This window comes from Tursiops truncatus, chromosome 6 (assembly GCF_011762595.2).
Source record: "Tursiops truncatus isolate mTurTru1 chromosome 6, mTurTru1.mat.Y, whole genome shotgun sequence".
NCBI lineage: Eukaryota > Metazoa > Chordata > Mammalia > Artiodactyla > Delphinidae > Tursiops > Tursiops truncatus.
In genome coordinates this window covers 10,786,422-10,807,701 of record NC_047039.1, presented here as the reverse complement: position 1 = coordinate 10,807,701, position 21,280 = coordinate 10,786,422, and the positions used below count along the sequence as shown (strand labels likewise).

The following is a 21,280-nucleotide window of genomic DNA, read 5'->3' as shown; positions in this document are numbered from 1 at the left end:
CAATTCCTCCCACCTCTACGCCATCAACAAACATAGCTTCTGTATCTTGATCCACGACACTGGAATAAATGTTGAACAGCTCAAGGCCAAGAATAGAACCCTACGGCACTCATTTTCAGACCCCTTTCCAGGCTGACTCGGTGCCACTAATTAACAGTTTTTGCACATGACTATCAAATTAAATTAATAACACCATTCAGCCCACATTCTACCACTTATTTAATATGGACCTTCATATCTTCAGAAATTGTTAAGTACTTTACTAAAGACAAAGTGTACTATAGCTGCTGCACCTTTTCTCTGACCCAGTAACCATCATATAAAACAGGAAATGGGTTCAATTTGATACGATCTGGCTGACTTCTGATTATCCCTGCATCCTAAGGGCACACTTCTTCAAGCAATTAAGCAAAAAGCATTTCAGTTTCTACGTTTTTTCCCCCAAACCTGTGTTTTAAAATAATCAGACTGCGTACCTGTATAAAGCAGGGTGGCTCTTATTCAGTCCCTGTCACCTGCGGCTCCCCCAGGGAAAGGCTCTGAATCACAGGTAGTTATGGACCCCCAGGGTAAACCAAACTGTCTCCAGACCACAGAGATCTGAACTTATTCCTTTCAGCTGGTCCCAAATCAGCCTAGTTCTCCAGGAGTCATTTGCATTCACACCTTGAACCAATTATCCCGTGGTCACTACGAATCCTGGCTTCTCAATCTCTGGATCCTGGAAGCCTACCCCCGGGCCCATCCTAGGAAGAAGGAAATAAGAAGTGACACAGCCCCTCTCCTTGCCGTTCCTTTATTACTGACTCACAGAACCAAAGCTCCTGAGAATCTAATGTCTTGCGGCACTTGGCAGCCATGACTCACATCTCACCAAGTTATTACCCCGACATCGTTCTCAGAGGATACGTGCCAGGAGCCACCAGCTAACCAGGTCAGCCTGAAGTGGAAAATGACAAGGCCTGAGAGATCTTGGGATCGCTAGAAATTGGCTTCACCATAGAGAATACAGCCCAAAGCCGTCTCTAATTAGTACCATTCCAGTCATCAGAAAAATATTTCACAGTGCCAGCCGGCAGCAACTCAGAAAGTGCTCCTCACCTGCCCACCTGCCCAAAACAAATCATTTGCACGCAAGGCTCTAAGATTCCATGTCACACTCCTACCCGAATCCCTGCGGTGGCCACCCAGAGCCAGGGACGCGATCCCAAAGTCCCTATTTGGCCTTCGAGTCTCTTGAAAACTCAGGTCACATACCCAAAGGCCTGCAGAGCTGAGCAGGGAATTGACTTCGACTGGACTGAGGCAACAGAGAGAACGGGAACTGGGACGGCTGGGGGCCCTGGGCCATCTCCCGCCCACAGCGGGCAGCCGCCATTCAGCTGCACAGACCTGCCTGCTCTGACTCTTTACCAGAGTCCCAACTCCAGAGGTTTTCTGGATTGCTCCTAATTTTTGAAGACCTTTGCGTGGTCCCAATGACAACTCATCTGAAGGTTTGAACACATTCTTCGGGCCTCCCGTTTACAACCCTTCCACCGCCCTTTGATCCTAACCGACCTTTCCAGCCTGACAGCTCCCTCCTCTCCCAAGGACCTCTGTTCTTCACTCTTCTGCACACTATGTACACCCCTAACTCCAAGCTGTGGCCCGTGATACACACCCCACCTGTATGGCACCATGAGACGCCCCAAAGGGTTCTTCCCAGACTTCCTTCCCTATTCCAGAAAGTTTTTCCAAGCCAAACAAGCATGGCTTCTTCTCCTGAGCCCTACGGCTACTTATTTTTCATCTTGGCCTTTCGTTATCTCGCCTTGCTCCTTAATCACAGGTGGATCCTATCTCTCCTATCCCTCAATCCCTTCCTCATGCTTCCTTCCACCTCCAGCACGACTAAGGGTAGCTCTGCCCAGGTGCAGCTTCCTAAGTACTTCCTAGATATGAAAGTGCTCTATAGCTGTTTTTCCAACTGTGAGTTACGATCCATTACAGACTGGTTACATCGACTTAGTGGGAAACAATAAGCATTTTAAAATGAAAAATAATGGAATAGAAAATAAAAGTACCAGAGGAGACTGCACCAAGCAAAAGAGGTAGTACTCATGAACTTAAATTAGATTTTTACATACATGGTTGAGTATACTAGGTCATGATGTAAATTTTATTTCCTAATGTAGGTCATGGTCGAAACAGTGTAGAAAACAGTGCTCTCTAACGAGTAGATTAGCTCCACCAGTGCTTCACGCAACGTTTTTTTTTTTTTTTTGACAGTCATATATTCTCTAAAAAGAAAAAAATATCTGACTGCTACCTCTCCCCACACGAGTCAGCTTCCCCTGCCAGTTCACTGATCCTGCATCTCAGAGAAACAGGGAGGCTAAGTAACTGCAATTACGTTCTCGCTCATTCTGCAACTTTTCGCAATCACCCTTCAAATTCACCAGCCCTCGGATGCTGCAAGTTGAGGCTTAGGGAATTTGTTCAGCAAATCACCCTAAGTCACCCTTGCAACAGGAAAGCAGAATTCAGAGCTCAGGAGAAACCCCAGCTCCCACTCTGCGGGCTGGCCGCTGGCTTCCTGGGAACTGGCAAGGGCTCTCTCTGGTTAGGAGGGACCTGGCCCTGGGAAAGGCACTATCCCTAGGCCCAAAATCTCCTTCCTCTTTTAGACCATCTTACTGCCCCCTCATCTTGTTGCTTCCTCCATGCACATCTACAAGGGGACAACAGCACTAGACTGAAGGTCTCGGTGGAGAGCAAAATTCAACGTCATTTCAAAGCCCCGCAATGTATGTGCTTAGTGAATTCTATTCTACTTCCCTCCAACCTCCAATCCCACCCTCCTGGTTAGCGGAAGAAGTGGCCCATCCTCCTTGGAGCCTCATTTCCTCCGAGTTGCTTTACCAAATTCATGTTCAGGACCAGGTGGTATCTTCTGAATGGCAAGACAGAACAGAGCCTTCCAACTCAGACCCCCAGTCCCCCCTCACGAGCATCCTCTACTGCCCCCCACCCCATGACCAAGAAGACACTCCTCGGAGTGCCTTCCCTCCCCGGCTTTGGCAGCCTTTTCCACCCTACACACCCTGGTTTCCCACCAACCTCAGAGCCACAGCTGCTAGCAGGACACCTATGTTTCGACGTCTTGGCAAACACAAGAAACTTCCCTGCAGCCTGAGTGTCAATTACTTCTCTCCAAAACACACATTTCCGATTTCTCAAGTTACCAACTACAGCAGCTCCAAGGCCCTGGCGTGTAATCAATTTCCACAAAGAATTAATTTCCATTCATCTCCTTCCTTCACCCTGCCCCTGTCAACAGATTATTTCAACAGTAATGCTTCTAAAATCCACCCTGTCTTCCATTTCCAGTTATCCCAGTCCAAGCCCTGGACACTCCACAACTGTAACAGCCTACTAACTGATTTGTGTCCTAACATTACTTTTAAAAATCTTCCCAAATACCCTTTCGTTACATCAGTCTCTGGCTCAGAAACCTTTACTATCTCCCCAGTACACACAAGGTAAAATGCAATCCCCCAGTCTGGCTTTCTAGGACGTTCACAACCTCAACCATTGTTCCTCTCTATCTTTATCTCCTACTGTTCAGGAAACATCCCCTGGTCTGGCCAAGGCCATCTCCTTGTCTCTCAGGAAAAGTCATGTTCATTTGCACCTCATGGCCCATCTCAAAGGTCTCACACTCCAGAAATACAGTTTTGGTGATTCCTACCGTATTCCTTCTCTGAACGCCAACAGCACCTATTCTACACCTCGCAGTTTGCCAGGTCATTGTGCCCTATCTTGAGGTCTTATTTCCCGTGCTCAAGTCTTTCTGTCCCCCCGCCCCCCGAGGTTATAAACCCCGGAGGGAATCATCTCATGTATCTTTTGCATCCTCCTCACTGAGATAACTGTTTGCACCTCTTCTCCTCCATAGTCCCTTTCTGACCTCTCACACTGGTTACTTCTTCCTCCCGTGCCTTTGGCCTTTGCCGGTTATCCTTCACGTGCATAACTTATTTCCTAACTTAGGACTCTAAGTCCATTCCCCAACCCTGACCTTGCCTTTGACAGTCCCCCTGTCCCCCAGCATTTGCAATCACTTACGCAGTCTGTGCACATTAATTTGAACTTGAGCTCTCAAATCACTTCTACCTGGTCAGTAGGCTTTCTGAGGCCTTAGATTTCTTGAGTGTCTTTTATCTCCCAGAGAACCTGGCATGGTGCTGAGAACGCAGCAGCCCCCCAGAGGTACCTGTGGAGTTGAACTTGATTGCTATGTTTCCTGGTGTTTCAAGTTCCCTGAGACCCAGAACCTCTGTTTACACAACATCTTAGGAGGGTGTCGAAAAGGCCTTCAATACCTGTTGATCACTCACTTCCAGGCAAAATGCACCAAAGACACTTTTCTAGAAAAGGGGGTGTAAAGAACGGACCGATGGCCTGTAGGTAACCCCTGCACCTGGCCGCCTGGCATGAGAACGCCGGCCTGCGAGAAGCGCTCCAAAGCCACCGAGCATTGGCCCAGGCTGCCTGCAATCAAGGAGGCAGCGGGACCCCTCGCCGCCTGGCAGGTGGGCTTCTTTAGGTTACTGCGTCCGTCCCAAAGTGAAGGCGCTGAGCCCTGAATTCCCAGGCAGAAAAGAAAATGCTGCCTTTGAGATTGCACATGACAAACTCCCAGTCCAGGCCCCCACCCGGGCACCGCACATGCCCACAGTGCCAGTACTGAGGAGGGTCAGGGGCCGCCGGCGAGGAGAAGCAGGGTGAAGACGCGCAGAAGCAAGCGGGGGTGGACAGAAGGGCAGAAGGGGACCGGGAGGGTGGGGGCCAGTCCCCGAGGTGGAGGGTGTGTCGCGCCGCGCGTCCCGGAGCGCGGCACTCGCCCGTCCGGCCGCTCGGCGGAGCGGGCAGGAACGCGCGGGGCGCCGGGAGAACTGGGCCGGCGGCCCGGCCGGAAAGGGTCAGGGAGGGGGCAGGTCACCCTCCGGCGGAGAGGCGACTCCCGGCCAGCGCTCAAAGTTGGGGAGGGGATTCCTCGGCGAGCGCCGGCGGCGGGCGAGATAAACAAGGCGGCGCACGGGAGGGCGGGCGGCCACCCTCTCCCGGCCGGCGCGGCCACTGCCGCAGCGCCCCCGCGCCCCTACCGGCCGCTGCCCCGGCGGCGCCCGCCTCCCGGGCCCTCCTGTCGCCGGCCCGGGCCCCACTGGCGTGCGGAGCGTGGGAAGTTCCCGGGCCGCCCCCGTCCCCGGGCTTCAGCGCCGCGAGGTCCCCGCGCAGCTCACCTCGCCCCGCCACGAGCGGTGGCGCGGGCCGGGCAGCTCCCGCTCGGACAGCTCGGCTCGGCTCGGGGCTGCGGCTGCCGCGGCCCCCGCCCGCCCGGCGCGGCCCACCGCCCGGCTCCGCTCCGGCCGCCCGCCCGCCCGCCGAGGCTCCGTTCGCGCCCACCTGGCCGGCCTGCCCTCCCTCTCCGGGACACTGCGCTCACGTACGCGGCCGCGGCCACAACCCGGCCCGGATTCCCCGCCCGGGAAGGGAGCGGAGGCGCGCGCCAGCCAGCGAGCGCCGGGGCGAGGCGGGGGACACACCCCCTCGCCGCCCTCCCTCCGTTGCCCCCCCACCGCCCTCCGTCCCCCGCCCCCCTCCCCCGGCGCCGCGCGCGCACGCCGCCTGCGCGCGCCTCGCCGGCCACGCGCGCCCGCGACCCCCGCCCCAACACCCCCCCAGCGCGCGCCCGGCGTACACACCCCCGGCCGCTCGTAGACAGTGGGCGCTCAATAAGTGCCCGAGCGACTCCTCATGCACATGCGCACTTGAACCTGACCGAGTGGTGACGCCCCCGCCCCCACCCCCAAATCGGACCCGGCGGCTGCAGCCCCGAACCAAACTTGAGTCTTAGCCTGTTTTCACTGAACCGGCCACCGAGCCAAAGTTTCTTGCTGTTGTTTTTCCGGGCCGGGCTCTGGGACAGGCTTCTCCGAGAGAGACCGAGCTCGCCCCAAGGCGGGAAATGCCGCCAGCGGGCTCCGGGCGCCTCCGACGGGCGCTTGGCGGGGGCGGTCGAGACCCAGGCCGCGCCGCCCCGACCCGCCGAGCGTGAGCGAAAGGCGAGAGGGAGGGAACGCTGGAACCAACCTTTCCATCTTCCTTTGCTTTAATGTCTTCTCCATTTTATGACATTTTACTCGATCTCACTCGTTTGTAGTTGTAAAGTGGGGCGTTATTTGCTGTTTCTGGAATTAACGTGAGAGAAAGTTAACTATTAGTCTTCAGCCCTTATGTAAACAATACCAGTTGCTTTTGGCACCGTTAGGCTCTGGCTTTTGTATGATCTGTAACAAGGAGAATTGAAGCTGAGCCATTGTGTTGCTCTGTGTTTTTCAGAGATAACACCAGAGCCACACGGTAGTGAGAAGCCCCAGTACCGATATGTGTGAGCATATAGAGTCATATTCAAATAAGTTTAATGAATAAAAGAAATAAATCCCCTCCCCCCAGAAGTTTTAAAATATTTTTGGACATACTTGTTGAGTTTGCAGTCAGTTCACCTTCAATTTGAGGTATGCTGTTTTTCCTGCAGAGAGGCAGTGGGGAGTGTGTAGGAAAGGACTAAAGGCTTTGCAGTCAGACAAGCCTGGTTTGCAATCCTGATTTTACTGCTGAACTAGTTTTGTGATCTTCAGCAGGTTCTTTTATCTCTCTGAACCTCAGCATCTTTATCTGTAAGATGAAATAAAAAACATAGGTATAGTGCCTAGCTCACACCAAATAAACACTAGATATTATTTCCCTTCCCCCACCGTCCACCATTTGTTACGAAAGAAAAAAATCTAAAAAAAAAAAATTCCTATAGGACATTAGTTCTCAACTGGGGATGATTTTGCCCCCAGGAGACATTTGGCAATGTCTGGAGACATTTTTGATTGTCACAACTGGGGGTAGTGGTGCTCCTAGCATCTAATAGGTATAGGCCAATGATGCTGCTAAACGTCCGGCAATGCAGAGGACAGCCCCATACAACAAAGAATTACCTGGTCTGAATTGTCAATAGTGACATCGTTGAGAAATCCTGCTATAGGCTAATTCTGCCATCGAATAATTCACCAAAGACTGGTTCTACCTTTTAATTCTCATCCTCAAGGAAACATTCTTGTTTTGCATTCGAGAGCACAAGAATGAAAGCATTTGGGGGACCACAGCAATTATATTAATATGCAAAGCCTGCCCTTAACATGAAAATGCAGATTCGAATTTTACATTTTATTATTAAAGGAATATTTTACCTAATTAACAACCGATGTATGTGCCCTAATTATTAAGGTATCTTATGATATATTATGTATTACTACAAGTCACAAATAGCTTTTGGTTCTGTTTCCCTTTTTCCTCAAACAGTGGGTGTTTACTCACTTCTGCAGATTCAGCTCTCTGCTAAGTCCCTCACCTATCCTGAAGTTTATAACATAGTCCCTGCCCCCAAGGAATATCCAGCCGAGGTGGAAGTAGATGAATGCACATGCAACAATTAAGGAACAATACAAGATAGCATATAATTAAGCTTTAATTGCAGTACCCAGACTAAGGTGGCACAGAGGCAAGGGAAATGAGTTCCAGCAACAACACCCAGTGCCGCCTGGCTGAGGTGTTCTGTAAATGTTTGTTGAATGAAATGAAATAGCAAAAGCTTTTGACATGAGATAGGACTCCAGCTAGTATATAATTCCATTCCAGGATTTAAACTGCTAGACTCTGTAAATGGATGTTGGTGCCTGGCTGTGAGTTTATTTTTCTTAAAACATCCAGTTCAAACTTGTAACCCAACCTGTATATTTCCTAAAACGATCAAACTTTAATAAAATGGAAACAATCCTTCGTTTGACAACTATGTGAGTGCCTGCTGTGTGCAGCGTGAACCAAAAGAGTCTCTAAATTTGAACAGAACCCAGAGCTTGTTCTGTCTGAGACAGGCCATCAAAAGGCACGTGCTCTCTTACAGCATATATTGAATGAATATCCCCTTTGACTGCAGGTATGTACTTGTCAGTATGCATTCCACAGTTTTGCACATTAACACAGACTGAGAACTTTCCCTCACAAGCATCCATTCCCAAACACACACCCAGCGCTCAGAACCTCCACAGGGACTCCAGGCCCTGTCCTAAACACATACTGCGCAGCACACAGGACATAAAGCAGGAGGTGCTTAGAAAACTCTAACTGGTTGGTTTCCAATCTTGGCTCCAGCCCCACCCCCCCAGAGTAGAGCTCGCCCTCCCTGGAGGCTGTCCCATCCTAGAACTGCCCCTTACCTTGGCCCCCTATTAAAATGTAGGCATCTGGTACCTCCTTTCCATCAAAGTCATTAGTTTCTCAGAGAGCATCTCCCATTAAGCTGGGGTTCAGCAAAGCAGACCCAGGCCGCATCTCATGTTATATGGACACATTTAGAGGAGATTTTCAGGGCACTGTGAGTCTGAAATTGCCACAATCTCCCATCCCCTGATGTAACACTTTCCAGGCTTGCCTCCCTCCAATCCATGCTTTACACCAGCCTCTTTCCTCTGCTTCAAACTCCTCCAAGCCTTCCTGTAGCTTTTATAATAAAGTCCCAGCATTGCTCATTAAGATCCTTCATGGTGGGGCTCTTAATTAGTTCTCCAGCCACTACTTGCAGCTCTCCGCCTCCAGCCCCTTCACTCTGCACTCCATACATGCTAAACTGAACTTCTGTCCTTTACCTGAACAGACGTTTTCGTTGCTTGACCCATGCTCTTCTCTCCGCCCCGAACACCCTCCGCCCCCTCTCTCATGTCTTTATCTGGCTATCCTTCAGAGTCAGCTTAGATAGCACTTTCTCTCACCTCCAAGGCTGGATTAGGTGCCTCTCCTTTAAGTCCAGTAGGATCTATACTCACTCCCCAGCCCAGTGCATTGGACCGGAATCTCCCTTCCCTTGTCCTAATTTCCCACAACACTGAACATCCTAGGAGGACAAGGAGTGTGTCTTGTCTCCATGGAATACCCAACATTTGGCAGAGTGCTGGGCGTGGGGTAGGCACTTGATAAACACTGGTGAGTAATGAATTGCTGGTTGAAACCTGGGAAGTGACTAGAGCTTTTCCATCCACGGTCCAGGCAATCCCTAGTTGGAAGCGTGCCTCATGCTGAGAAGATGTCAGGGCTGGTGAAGACTTTCTAACCACTTATTTAGAACGGGACGCAGCCTATGGAATGAACTGAGTTTTCAGGTTCCACCAGAGCCTCACTTTACACCTAACCTGGCTTCTTGAACACCAATGATCTACCTAACACCTCCACTTGGATATCAGATTGGATCTCAAATGTCCACGTCCAAAACCAGAGTTTGATTTCCCTCCCAAATCGGCTTCTCCCTATCTCGGTAAATGGCAATTCCATTTTTCTAGTTGCTCAGGAAACAAAGAAACAAGAAAAACCTTGGAGTCCTTTCTTTAATCCTTAACTCCTTTCTTTTTCTTTTACTACACATCGAATCCACCAGAAAATCCTGTTGATTCCATCTAGGAAATATATCCAGAATCAGTGACATCCCTCCATTTCCAGCCCTCCATCACTAGGCGGACCACCATCTCTCTGAGCTGGATTTCCACAATAGACTTCCACCGGCTCTCCCTGCTTTTTCTGTTGCCTCCTTACACTCTGCTCAACAGCGTAGTGGCCAGAGTGATCCTTTTAAAACCTAAGTCAGATCACATTACCATTCTGTTCAAAACCTTCAACTGCTTCCCACCTCCCTCACTGCAAGGCCCCCCAGTCAACTCTCTGGTCCCCCCACCCACCACTCTTCCCTGGGTCCCCCAGTGCCAGCCACACTGGCCCCCTTGCTCTTCCTCAGACCCACTTCCAATTCAGTCTTTTTAAGTCTGTCCCTTTGGGCTGGAATGATCTTCCTCCAGATATCCACATGGCCAGCTCCGTCACTTGACTCAGGTCCCTGCTCAAAAGCACTCTTATGAGAAAGACATTCCCTCACTAACCTATCTAGATAGCACCACCCAACCAACCCTTGGCACAGCTTTATTTCCCTTCTTAGCATTTATCACCACCTGACAGCCTGTTTCCACCCACTCGACTATAAGTTCAAGGATAGTAGAGACTGTAGTTTTGTTTACTGTCTATCCCCAGCTTCTAGAACAGTGTCTAGCATATGGTAAATATTCAAGAAATAATCACGAGGGACTTCCCTGGTGGCTCAGTGGATAGAACTGCACGCTCGCAATGCAGGGGGCCCGGGTTTGATCCCTGGTCAGGGAACTAGATCCCACATGCATGCTGCAAGTAAGATTTGCACGCCACAACCAGGAGCCCATGAGCTGCAACGAAGGAGCCTGAGAGCCGCAACTAAGACCTGGTGCAACCAAATGAATAAATATTTTAAAAGAAGAAAGAAAGAATCACGAATCAAGGATCTGGTTAGACTACCAAAAAGTTATCCCTGAACAGGTTCCTATCCACTGCTTTAATCCCAACTAGTCCCTCCAGAATTTAGCTCTCCTACATTAGGGCATCAGGATACCAGCAGCCCAATCGCCTGCCACTCTGCTTCTCATCCACTTAGACCAGGGACATCTATTACCTCAGTGATACACAGTTTGAAACACAGCTTCCATATCACAACCTCAAACCAGGCTATGAGTTTCAAATGAAAAGGATAATACTGCAAATTTTGCATTTGTAGCAGACTTTATCCTTTTCTTTTGATTTAGAAAAAGTACAATGTGTCCTAGTGACCAAAACAGACCCAACACCTAGTTTAAGCTTTTCATTCTAAAAGGCACAAGACTCAGGAACTCAAAAGAGAAAATCAGGGACTTCCCTGGTGGTGCAGTGGTTAACAATCCTCCTGCCAATGCAGGGGACACGGGTTCGATCCCTGGTCTGGGAAGATCCCCCCATGCTGCGGAGCAACTAAGCCCGTGCACCACAACTACTGAGCCCACGTGCTACAACTACTGAAGCCCGTGCGCCTAGAGCCCAAGCTCCTCGACAAGAGAAGCCACCGGGATGAGAAGCCTGTGCACCGCAAAGAAGAGTGGCCCCCACTCGCCGCAACTAGAGAAAGCCCGCGCGCAGCAACGAAGACCCAACGCAGCCAAATAGAAAAAAAAATTTTAAATAATAATAAAGAGAAAGTCGGTTGCAGTTATGCCTGAGGCAACTGGCATCTTCTCTCTGATCTATCCAATCTGTAAGGCTTTCCAGGAGAAGGTGGGCTTTGCATTTCATTGAAGAGATAGGATTGACAGGTTGCGAGTAGGCTGTTCAAAGCTTAAGGGTGTCCCTGGAGTAGCTGCTTACATCTGCACAGCCATACTTTTTAACAAACAAGCTCCCACATGTGTAAGGATACTCACAGACACACCCCAGTGCATAAACACCCAGATCCTTGCTTACTTCTTCCTAGCTCTGAAACTGGGAATACAAGAAACAGTGCATATTCACAAGGGGAAAAAATGAGCTGACTTTGGGAAGACAGACCATAAAGCCCTATAACTCTGGGTATGAAAGAATGTGTAAGCCCAGGCAGGCTCTCTGTGCACATCTGGTTTTTCCTTTTATGCTTCTGTGATTTCTATGACACAGGAAATCCATTCTGGAACAACCCTGTCTGCTTTCTAGTGAGGACATAAAAAATGAGGATTAAAAGTATGTTCATCTCACTGTTCAGGGCAGGAAGATAAAATCCAGAACAGTACCAATTTGAGGGTGGACCAGCTCCAACTTCATCTTCCATGGTGCCCCAGGGGAGATGCTAGTAACTGAGACACAGGAATGTGAAGCCTAGGAAAAACTTTCTGCCCAGGCTTAAGACTATCTAGGCATGGCTCTCACGCTGAAGCATACCAGGTACGGGAAAATATCACGTGGTGAAAATACCAGTTCCGTCAACTCAACAAATACTATTGGAACCGCTCCCAATCTCACTGGGAGTCCTTCTGCATTCGGCTTCCCCAGTGTAACCTTTGTAAAAACAGTCTTCTCATAGAAAGTCCTTAAAATGGGCTGAAGCAGCCAGCTTTCCCACTCCAGGAGATAACACAGAGCTGTTTCAGAGATAAGCAACATTAAATAAGGTGGAAAAAGACAGGAAAACTTCGACTGTGAAACTGAAGAGGACTGGGTCACACCCCAGTGGGGTTGGGGGCTGAAGTCGTCTCACCCCCGAGGTAACAAATGTGACGAGAAAAGCAGATTGGGAGAAAAGAGAGATAAGTAAAGGCAAAACAACCAGTAAGAAGCAAAGCAGTGCCAGAAAAGTGTGCCTTGTGAATGCACCTCCACGCCACCCCTTATTTTAGTTTCTTAGGTTCCAATCAACAGTAATTACTTTTCTGGGACTTTCCTGGATGTCCAGTGGTTAAGACTCCGTGCTTCCAGTGCAGGGGGCGAGAGTTGGATCCCTGGTTGGGGAACTAAGATCCCACATGTGGCATGGCCAAAAAGCCCCACAAAAACAATAATTACTTTCCTGCCCTGTGTTTTTTGTCATGTGATTTTGCTCTTAAGCCTTCTATTTTTGTTTTCCCTCCCATGGCTGTAGTACTCTCCCCACTCCACAGCTTCCCAGAGACGGGGCTGGTGGCCTTTTCTCTGGAGAACTTGCCAGAGTTTCATTTTGCCAAGCTGTTAACCCCCTCAAATACTAGCCCTACATAAAGTCTGAAACTTAGCTTCTCCTTCAAATTTAATTTTTTCAAATTGAAATCATTTAGTGACAAAAAATTTCTCCTCTTTCCATAGACCTGCCTAAACTAATTTTGATGAAAAGAGTGAGCCTTCCTGATCTTTGGTTTTCTGAAGAAAGTCAGTCAAATACTTGCCCAGGAAATCCATAATCTTACCTTGATAATATATCCATATAGTCACCATGGGGATTCTTTTTTTTTTTTTTCACAGTGATTCTCTACAATTCATCTAGCTTTAGGCCACATCCTGCCTTAAGAATCCTTACAATACATTAGAGTAGGGGCTTCCCTGGTGGCGCAGTGGTTAAGAATCTGCCTGCCAATGCAGGGGATTCCGGGTCGAGCCCTGGTCCAGGAAGATCCCACATGCAGCGGAGCCACTTACCAAGTGCACCACAACTACTGAGCCTGTGCTCCACAGCCCACAAGCCGCAACTATTGAGCCCAAAGTGCTGCAACTACTGAAGCCTCGCACCTAGAGCCCGTGCTCCTCAACAAGAGAAGCCACTGCAATGAGAAGCCTGAGCACCTCAACAAAGAGTAGCCCCCGCTCACCACAACTAGAGAAAGCCCGCGCGCAGCAATGAAGACCCAGCGCAGCCAAAAATAAATAAGTAAATAAATATTAAAAAGAAATACATTACAGTAGAAATCCTGTGAGTTAACAAAATCCTGTTCAATTATCCTTTTGCGTTACCCACCTGGGAGCACTCCGATTTGCCAATACTTGTTTTCGACATGGCCACTCACAATCTTCTCACTTATAAATTGTCGAATCACCAAATCCCAACTTTCTCCATCTGACAGTATAATTGATTGCATCTCAGATCACCCCTGATAAGCTTTCAATGATTCCTGAGGGCAAGAGAAGTGGCTAGCACCTCACCTAGGTTTTCAGCCATTGAGCATCCAAACGTGGGAGTGAAGATCTGCCATATATAGGAACCAGATTTCTATCCAGTCCCAGACCACCCTAGGTTGTTATTTGTCGATATTTCTCTTCTTCCTTCATGGCTGTCCTCCCAATCCAAACTAATCGCCGAAAGAGAAAATTCACTAGCCAATAGCCTGCCAAGCTTCTTTGACATGAATACTAAAAGCCAAAATGGCTGGGAAATCATTACTATCACATACTTTGGCATCCGCTGGTCCCACGGCCAACACGCTAACCCACCACTTGATAAATGAAAGTTATCATCGTCAGTGGTTTCTTCTATGCATTGGGAAAGGTGCAGGAGGTGAGATGCTATCGCACCTTTAGTGAGTTAGAGGGGTGATGAAATGCTGATGGCAGACTTGTGAAATCTGGGTGACACAGCCAGGAGAAAAACCAATTCAGTTCAATAAAAGCCTTAAAAATAATATGTCTTTGTTGACATTTTCTTTAGGAGAAAAGCCAAGAAGGAATTTCATCTCACTACACATAACAAAGCTTCCAAAAATCCTCTTTTCAAGCTTCTGTCCCCCCAAATCCTACCCCCATTAGCAGCTGTCTCTCTCCCCTCTTCCTCCTTCTGTCTTCCACTGTCCTCACCTTGTTCTCTTTGTCTCCTTACTACCCCTTTCCCTTTTTCTCCTCCTTCTTCAAATGGATAAATAGCCTGCCCCTGACTTCTGTCTCTGAACTTTGTCAAAGACCTAGCAGCTGACTGAGCCAGCCAAGAATCCTCCCCGTGGAAGCCAGGGAGTGGCAAGGGATTGGTATCATATATATCGAAATTTTAATGTTTTTCTTTTCTGCTTCTCATGACAACAGTATCAGTATCAGACCAGTTCCAGTCTCTCAGGTGCCTCTATAGTTTTATCCCCAGACCCTTAGAGTAGCTGAAAAAGTATGTGAAGGACCTGCTCATCCTTCCCTGCTCTCCTTGGACAACTGACCACCTTTTGCCCAATGGCCTACCTAGCTGTCCATCACCAGAATCATTCAGGAAGAAGAAGAATGATCTGTCAGGGACTCCATCTGCCTCTAAGATCCCGTGATGCCTAAGGCCGCTGCCCCTTGTAGTTCAGTGTCGTTTTTCATTGCATCTCTGAAACTGACTGGTCCCCTTCCCATACTTCAGCTGGAATCCACTAATAGAGTAGTCGTTACTGGATCCTCTTTCTTTACCCTTTCACTAAAAGCCTTCTAATAATCTCATCTCAAAAATCTCAGTCTTGGGCTTCCCTGGTGGTGCAGTGGTTGAGAGTCCGCCTGCTGATGCAGGGGACACAGGTTCGTGCCCCGGTCCGGGAAGATTCCCCATGCCGCGGAGCGGCTGGGCCCGTGAGCCATGGCCGCTGAGCCTGTGCGTACGGAGCCCGTGTTCCGCAACAGGAGAGGCCACAACAGTGAGAGGCCCGCGTACTGCAAAAAAAGAAAAAGAAAAAAAAATCTCAGTCTTATCCTCTTCGTGATTCAGACTGTTACAATAGCCCAAGGTTAAATGTTATCTATCCAACTTCTAATTTGAGTTTGTTGTCTGGTGTCCTGTTTACCATACAATAATACTGAGGAAGAATTCTATTTTCTTCTGTCTACCCATATCCATGGGACACTTGGTATGACTCATGGGAACTAGAATACTTAAGAAGTGATAGTTGTGGCCAGCACCCAACTTCCATTATTTTCTGAGGGATAAAGAAATAATCCTGTGCCAAACTTATTAGTCAGCCCTCTCTTTGGAGACAAGTGACAGGAACTGAATTCATGCTAACTTAAGCAAAAAAATGAATTTGTTGGCTCACTTAACTGGGAAATCCAGGAGTTTATACTGGCCACAGACACAGCCAGACCTCAGGTTTAAACAAAGTTGTCAGGGTTTGTGCTCTAAATCTCTCCTTTCTGCTTTGCCCCCTTTTATGAGTTCCCTTCTCTCCTATTTCAAAAGAACCACCCCCCCCCCCCGCAAAAAAAAGAGCTTCCTTCATACACTTGGGAAGCCTGTTGCTGGCAACTACCAACTATGACATCCCGATTTAGCAACACCAGCAGAAAACAAAATTCTCTCTCTCACTATTCACATATTAGTTCCAGGGAGAGACTCTAATTGATTCTGCTTAGTTAAAATGCCCCACTTTGGACTACTGTTGCCAGAGGGATGGGTTACTATGATTTTGAGCCTAAGTAAAACCACAGGGAATAGAGGACTGATGTCCCAGAGGAATGAACGCTGGAGAGACATCACATATGTCCGCTACGCAAACGGGAGGGAGGAAAGGAAGGAGAGCATCTAGGAGTCAAAGGACTCATGTTCCTGTGCTCTTTTACCAGCTGGGTGATTTCGGACATGCCACTTCGTCTTTCTGAGCCTCAGTTCCTCAGGTATAAAATGGTTACATGGTAGTTACTAGTACAATATCAAATTATATATGACAATATCTCTGTATGGTACCAGGTGATTTTTCAGATAATGGAAAACTGACTTAATTGAGGAGGGCATTTTTTACGAATACATTATGGAGCATTTTACCAAAAGCTTTTTCATCTACCGTGCAAATTGGAAAATGAAGTTCAAGAGGCTGGAATGCCTAGCATATAAACTAACTTATTTGTGTAACCGTAGCCACACGCAGACACGCAAAAATATATGACGATCCTGCAACTGAATCATTTCCTGGATTAAGAAAAGTGGCAGAGACCCACTCCGAGACAACACGCACGCAGACATCCACCTCGTAAGGCAGGAGTCCCTACGAACACGTCTGCACAGCCCTTTCCTCCGGGGAGGGGAGCCCATTCTAGGTTTAAGGAATTTCAGGGCCGAAAGGCTTGCGGGCGAGCACCCTTCACCAACTAGTGTGTGTGTCTGTGTGTGTGTGTGTGTGTGTGTGTGTGTGTGTGTGTGTGTAGGCGGGGGGGGGGGGGCGGGCGCTGTACAGGCTAGATTTAAAAACCCCACACACCAAAAACAACAACAAAAAAACAAAACTGTCCTGGGCGTCTTTAGCTGGACCCTTCCAGGAACGCAGCAGCCTTGGCACCTTCGCTGCCGTTCCGCCTTCCGCCCCTCCTCCGCCCCACTGCCGCTCCGGCAGCTCGCAGATCCAGCTCCGTGTTTTCCCAGCCGCCCTCCCGCCCTTCGGGTTAAAGCTCCCCCGCCAGGAGTAAACAAGCAGCCCGACAGGCAGCCGGTAGGACCGGCCCCCTCTCCCCGTTTCCTGCGCCAGCCCCAGCAACAGGCCCTGCCCTTCGCGACAGGCCCCGCCCCGTACCGCCAGCCCACCACCTCTCCGCGTCCGTCGGCCTCGGCTGGGTCCGGGCCGCCGGCCCAGTCCCCGGCCCACCCCCGGAGCCGCCTCCCTCAGGACCCCGCTCCCCGCCCGCCCGCCCGCGACCCCCAGCCCGCGCCGAGGGAGGGTGCGTGGCGCACACGTGACTCGTGTTGTGGGCGGAGCCTGCGTGGGCCCGGGCGGCGAAGGCCGCGGGGGCCGGGAGGGCGGGTCCGGCCTCGCCTCTCTCACTCCCGCGAGCCCGCCTGGGCCGCGGCCTGCCGCCAGCGCCTCCTCCGGCCGGGCTGGGGCCCCGCTCTGGCCCCTCGCCCGGCGAGCGCTTAGGCCTCCCAGTGACTTTGCCACTGTGACTACTCCTCCTCGCGCAGTCTCCCCCTGCAGCCCGGCCGCTGGGCTCGCTCCCGACTCCTCGCCCCCAAGTCCCCACTCGGCAGAGCCTCTGAAGTTTCCTGCCCCGTCTGCAGCGCCTTGCGTACTCACAAGCCCCCTACTGCACAGACACATCGCCTTCCTGCTTGCACCCGCAGAGAAGTCCTCCTGCACACACAGTCCTGTATTGTACCGCCTTCCGACACCTCTCCATTCATTACCTATCCCGGCCCAGCTCCCTTTCCTTTCTCGTACTTTGAAGGTGGGGAAAACTGAGGTTCAAAAAAGTGAAGAGATTTCCTAGATCCGGAACCAAGACCAGACCTCCTGTGGCCAGGGCCTTCTCTGCCCTGATCCTTTCCTGCAATTCAGGGTCAAACTGACTACCCTGAACCGGTAGTTCCAGCCTTGGTTATCAGTTAATACCCTCTAGATCTCCCCACACACACATCCCCCAGGGAAAATGTATCCGCCCTCTACCTTCTGTCCGTCTCAGGGTAGCTCAGGAAATAGATCAGAGCTGGCAGAAAAAACCTTTACCGAGAGGCAGTTTCATCTCGAGGTTGGGAGCGTGGACTTGGAACCAGTCGGCCTGAATTCCAGTCCTAGCTCTTCCCCCTACTAGGTATCTTGGGCAAGCCGTGTGATTCTCTCTGCCTCTAGTTCCTCACTTGTAAATCGAGGATAATGACACTACCTACCTCATAGAGTTGTGAGGATTAAATGAGTTACTGTAAGTAGAGTTAGGACAGCACCTGTCATATAATAAAGCCATCAAAGAAATCACTCTGGGCTAGCCACTGTGCTGGGTTTCTTTACGTCCTAGCTCTCTTTCCTGATGCCTCCCTCTATGTATCGCAGGCAGATTAATCTATCAGGCCAGGCTCAGCTTTAGAGGAGTGACTTCAGGCTCCAGCAGATAGCGACTGGAAGGGCAGAGGCAGGGGAGCCATGTTGGCTGGGGCCTCCCCAGGTTGAGAGCCGCACAGCTGACTTCTGAGGAGGGGAACAGGATGTGTGGCAGAGTGAGGACAGAGGCAGGGAGCTTCTGAGCTCTGCCCTTGTAGGATGTACACGGTGGGGTACTGGAATAGGGGGAAAGCTGGGATTCAGAGGTGGGATTCAAACAGTGCAGTGGGGAGACAAAGGCCACTCCCAGAGAGAATGTCGGATAGATACTCCACCAGTTGCTGACCTTTTAGCTCCTGACCCCTCATTCAATAAATTCCGCAAGTGAATATGTGCATCTAATCCTCCCTTGTAAATTTCTTGAGGGCAAGCTCTGTGTTTTGGTCTCCTTTTTTCAATCCTTTAGCACCTAGCTCAGTGCTTTGGAAATAAGTGATCAAAAAATGTTTGAATGTTTTTTAAATGAAAGTATAGCATGCCTATCACTGAGTTGGGCCTCGGCCGGCCGAAGGGTCCTGATTTTAAGAAAAGGAATCTTAGAGTTTCCCTATCCAACCCCCTCACTTCTGAGTTAATTTGCCCCGGGGTTATACAGAAAGTTAGAAACAGAAGCCAAGTCTCTGCTTTCCGTCTGATGCTATTTCCATGACATTGCACTGGACTTACAACGCAATTGGAAGGAAAAACAAACTCCCTAAAAGCTATAAAACAAAATAAGGCAGTGTGCGGTTAATTCCTGAATGCAGGGTTCAAATGGGAGGAGTGGTAGGAGTTGGGAGGACTGCAATCCCCAGGGCCTGGGATCAGTCAGAAAATGCTCACTCCAAGAGAGGGGACCGGTCCTAAAGAATGGGTAGGATTCAGGACTGTGGAGAGACAATTCCTGGCTTTCCCTGAGGCTGTGGTGGATATTTAAAGGTCAGTGAAGAAACCAGTCTGGTTAGAAGACAGGTTTGGGTTGGGTTAAGGCGGTGGGGGGGATGCTAGAAGGTTAAGTTGAATCCTTTTTTTTGGCCGCACTGCTTGCGGGATCTTTGTTCCCCCCCCAGCCCCCTGCAGGGATTGAACCTGGGCCCTCAGCAGCTGAAGGGCGGAGTCCTGACCACTGGACCGCCAGGGAATTCCCAGAAGGTTAACTTGAGATGTGGGGAAATTTCAAATACCAGGATAAGGAGTTTCAGCCTTGCTCTGTGGAGGATCGGGAACCCCTGAAAATAGACACTGAGCTAGGCCTGCACCAAGGCAAGACACCAGACAAATATCTGCCAACTTGGTCTGATTTGCATCTTTCGTAGACAGTTGCTTGCCATATATGTGCATTTACTTAATTTACCCACACGAGAAGGGAAACGCCACCAACCAGCTTGTCTATATTTGTTTTGTCTCCAAATATACATGATATCTGTGTGGGAGCAGAGGAAAGAGAGCGAGATTGAGTGCCTGTGCCTGCTGCAGACCAGGGACTTTCATCTGGGATATCTCACGTAACCCTCACAACCTTGTGGGGTGTGGGCTGTATTGCTCCAGTAACACCAGAGATGATTGCCCAGATCACGGAGTTGGAAGTGGTGGGGCCGGAATTCAAACTCAGCTTTGATGGCAAAGCCCTTTCCAGTCCCCTGTCACAACTTTCCAGTGAGAGGATACAGAAATTGCGTTCCCACTCTCAGGTTCCTTCTTACAGAGGGTCAAGTGTGGAGATGACCCAGCTAGGCCCACATTTCTAGGAGTGCTTCCACATCCCTGGTTTCCTATTTTTATCTTTCCATTCTTATCTTCCTATTCTTATCGTTTCTAGTCTTATTCTTATCTTAAGCATCAGGACCCCTCCTTGCATAGGCCCCTGGCAAGCCCTCTACCCAGTTCTGAACCCCTAATCGTGCATTACTGTCTGTACAGAGAACTTCAACAATTGTATAAGCTTCAGGTCCCGTGAAACCTGGATCTGCCTCATCTGATGACCTCCATCAAGTTACTTTCTGAGACGTAATTAATTTCCTTGTCTATATAAAAAATCATCCTAGACTCTGGCCTATCTATTTTATTTCATTTTTTTCAGACCACACCGTTCGGCATGCAGGATGTTAGTTCCCCAGCTACGATCACGTACTCATGAAATTTGTGCACCTGTGGGGCTCTGCAAACTTCTCAAACCTTGGAATCAGAATGTGCACAACCACCCTCTTTTCCTTTTCCCCATCAATTTACTTTTTAACACAGCAGCCGCGAAAAACCCAACTCCATAAACGCAGGATGTCATCGAAACTAATGTCATGCAACCTTATGTTGAAATTGTGGATTTCCTTTAACTAGTAATGCATACAGTGTGGAACCGGTGTTACCCATCAGTGTGTTTCCCTCAACAACGTAAAATATCCCAAGGTGCCCCTGTGAATTTTCTGCAGCACCCTGGGGTGAGATGGCACACAGTTTGGGAACCTGGGACTGAGGACTGTTGTTAGAGACTATTTAAGGAAGCCGCCAGAGGGCAGCAGAGTTCTCTCCCAGAGAATGGGGGAGGGGGGACTCACTTATACCCTTATTCAAGTTTTGCCACAGTGTTATTACTCAGCTATCCACAGGGAATTTTCCAGAAGTTGCCCTTCCTGCTGCCTCTCCACTCTGCCTTGTGGCTATTTACATGACATTAACAATGCAAGGAATGATGGTGGTTTGTTGGGAGTCCTGAGCTCCAGTTCTAGATCTGCCCCTTGAGAGGTCCAACACCTTGACCATAACCTCCTCTTTCCAAAGTCCCTTCCAGATTTAAGTGTGTATGAATCTATGAATCTACCCTCAGGCTTTCTCCCGAGAAGCCAAAGTTTCTAATGCACTTGATTTTAACTTGGCCTTAAGACTAGGAAGGAAAGAAGTAGCTCTCTTTCCACACGTGCTGCATGCGAGGAAGCTGGGGAATGTGCCATCTTTAAATCAGATAAAAATCCGTTTTAATGTCAGGCAAATTTATGAAAAGAGGGAAGAAAGAACAACAAGAAGCTCTATACAGGGGGGCTTCTGGGGTGAAGGAAATGTTGTTTCTTGATCTGAATACAAGTAAC

General features: G+C 49.5%; 1 protein-coding gene across 5 annotated transcripts in view; it reads right to left on the bottom strand.

Moving 5' to 3' along the window:
* ZNF395 (zinc finger protein 395) overlaps positions 1 to 6,705 on the bottom strand; it is a 40,244-nt gene extending 33,539 nt beyond the window's left edge. Inside the window, exons 1-2 of one of the 5 annotated variants that reach the window (XM_033857598.2) lie at positions 6,528 to 6,705; positions 6,139 to 6,236 (exon numbers count right to left, since the gene is read on the bottom strand). In XM_033857598.2, the coding sequence (XP_033713489.1) occupies positions 6,139 to 6,173 (35 nt within the window). In that variant the 5' untranslated portion in view covers positions 6,174 to 6,236; positions 6,528 to 6,705. The other 4 variants (XM_033857599.2, XM_073805787.1, XM_033857600.2 and 1 more) reach the window with 4 other exon arrangements.
* Between the last annotated feature and the right edge of the window lie 14,575 nt (positions 6,706 to 21,280).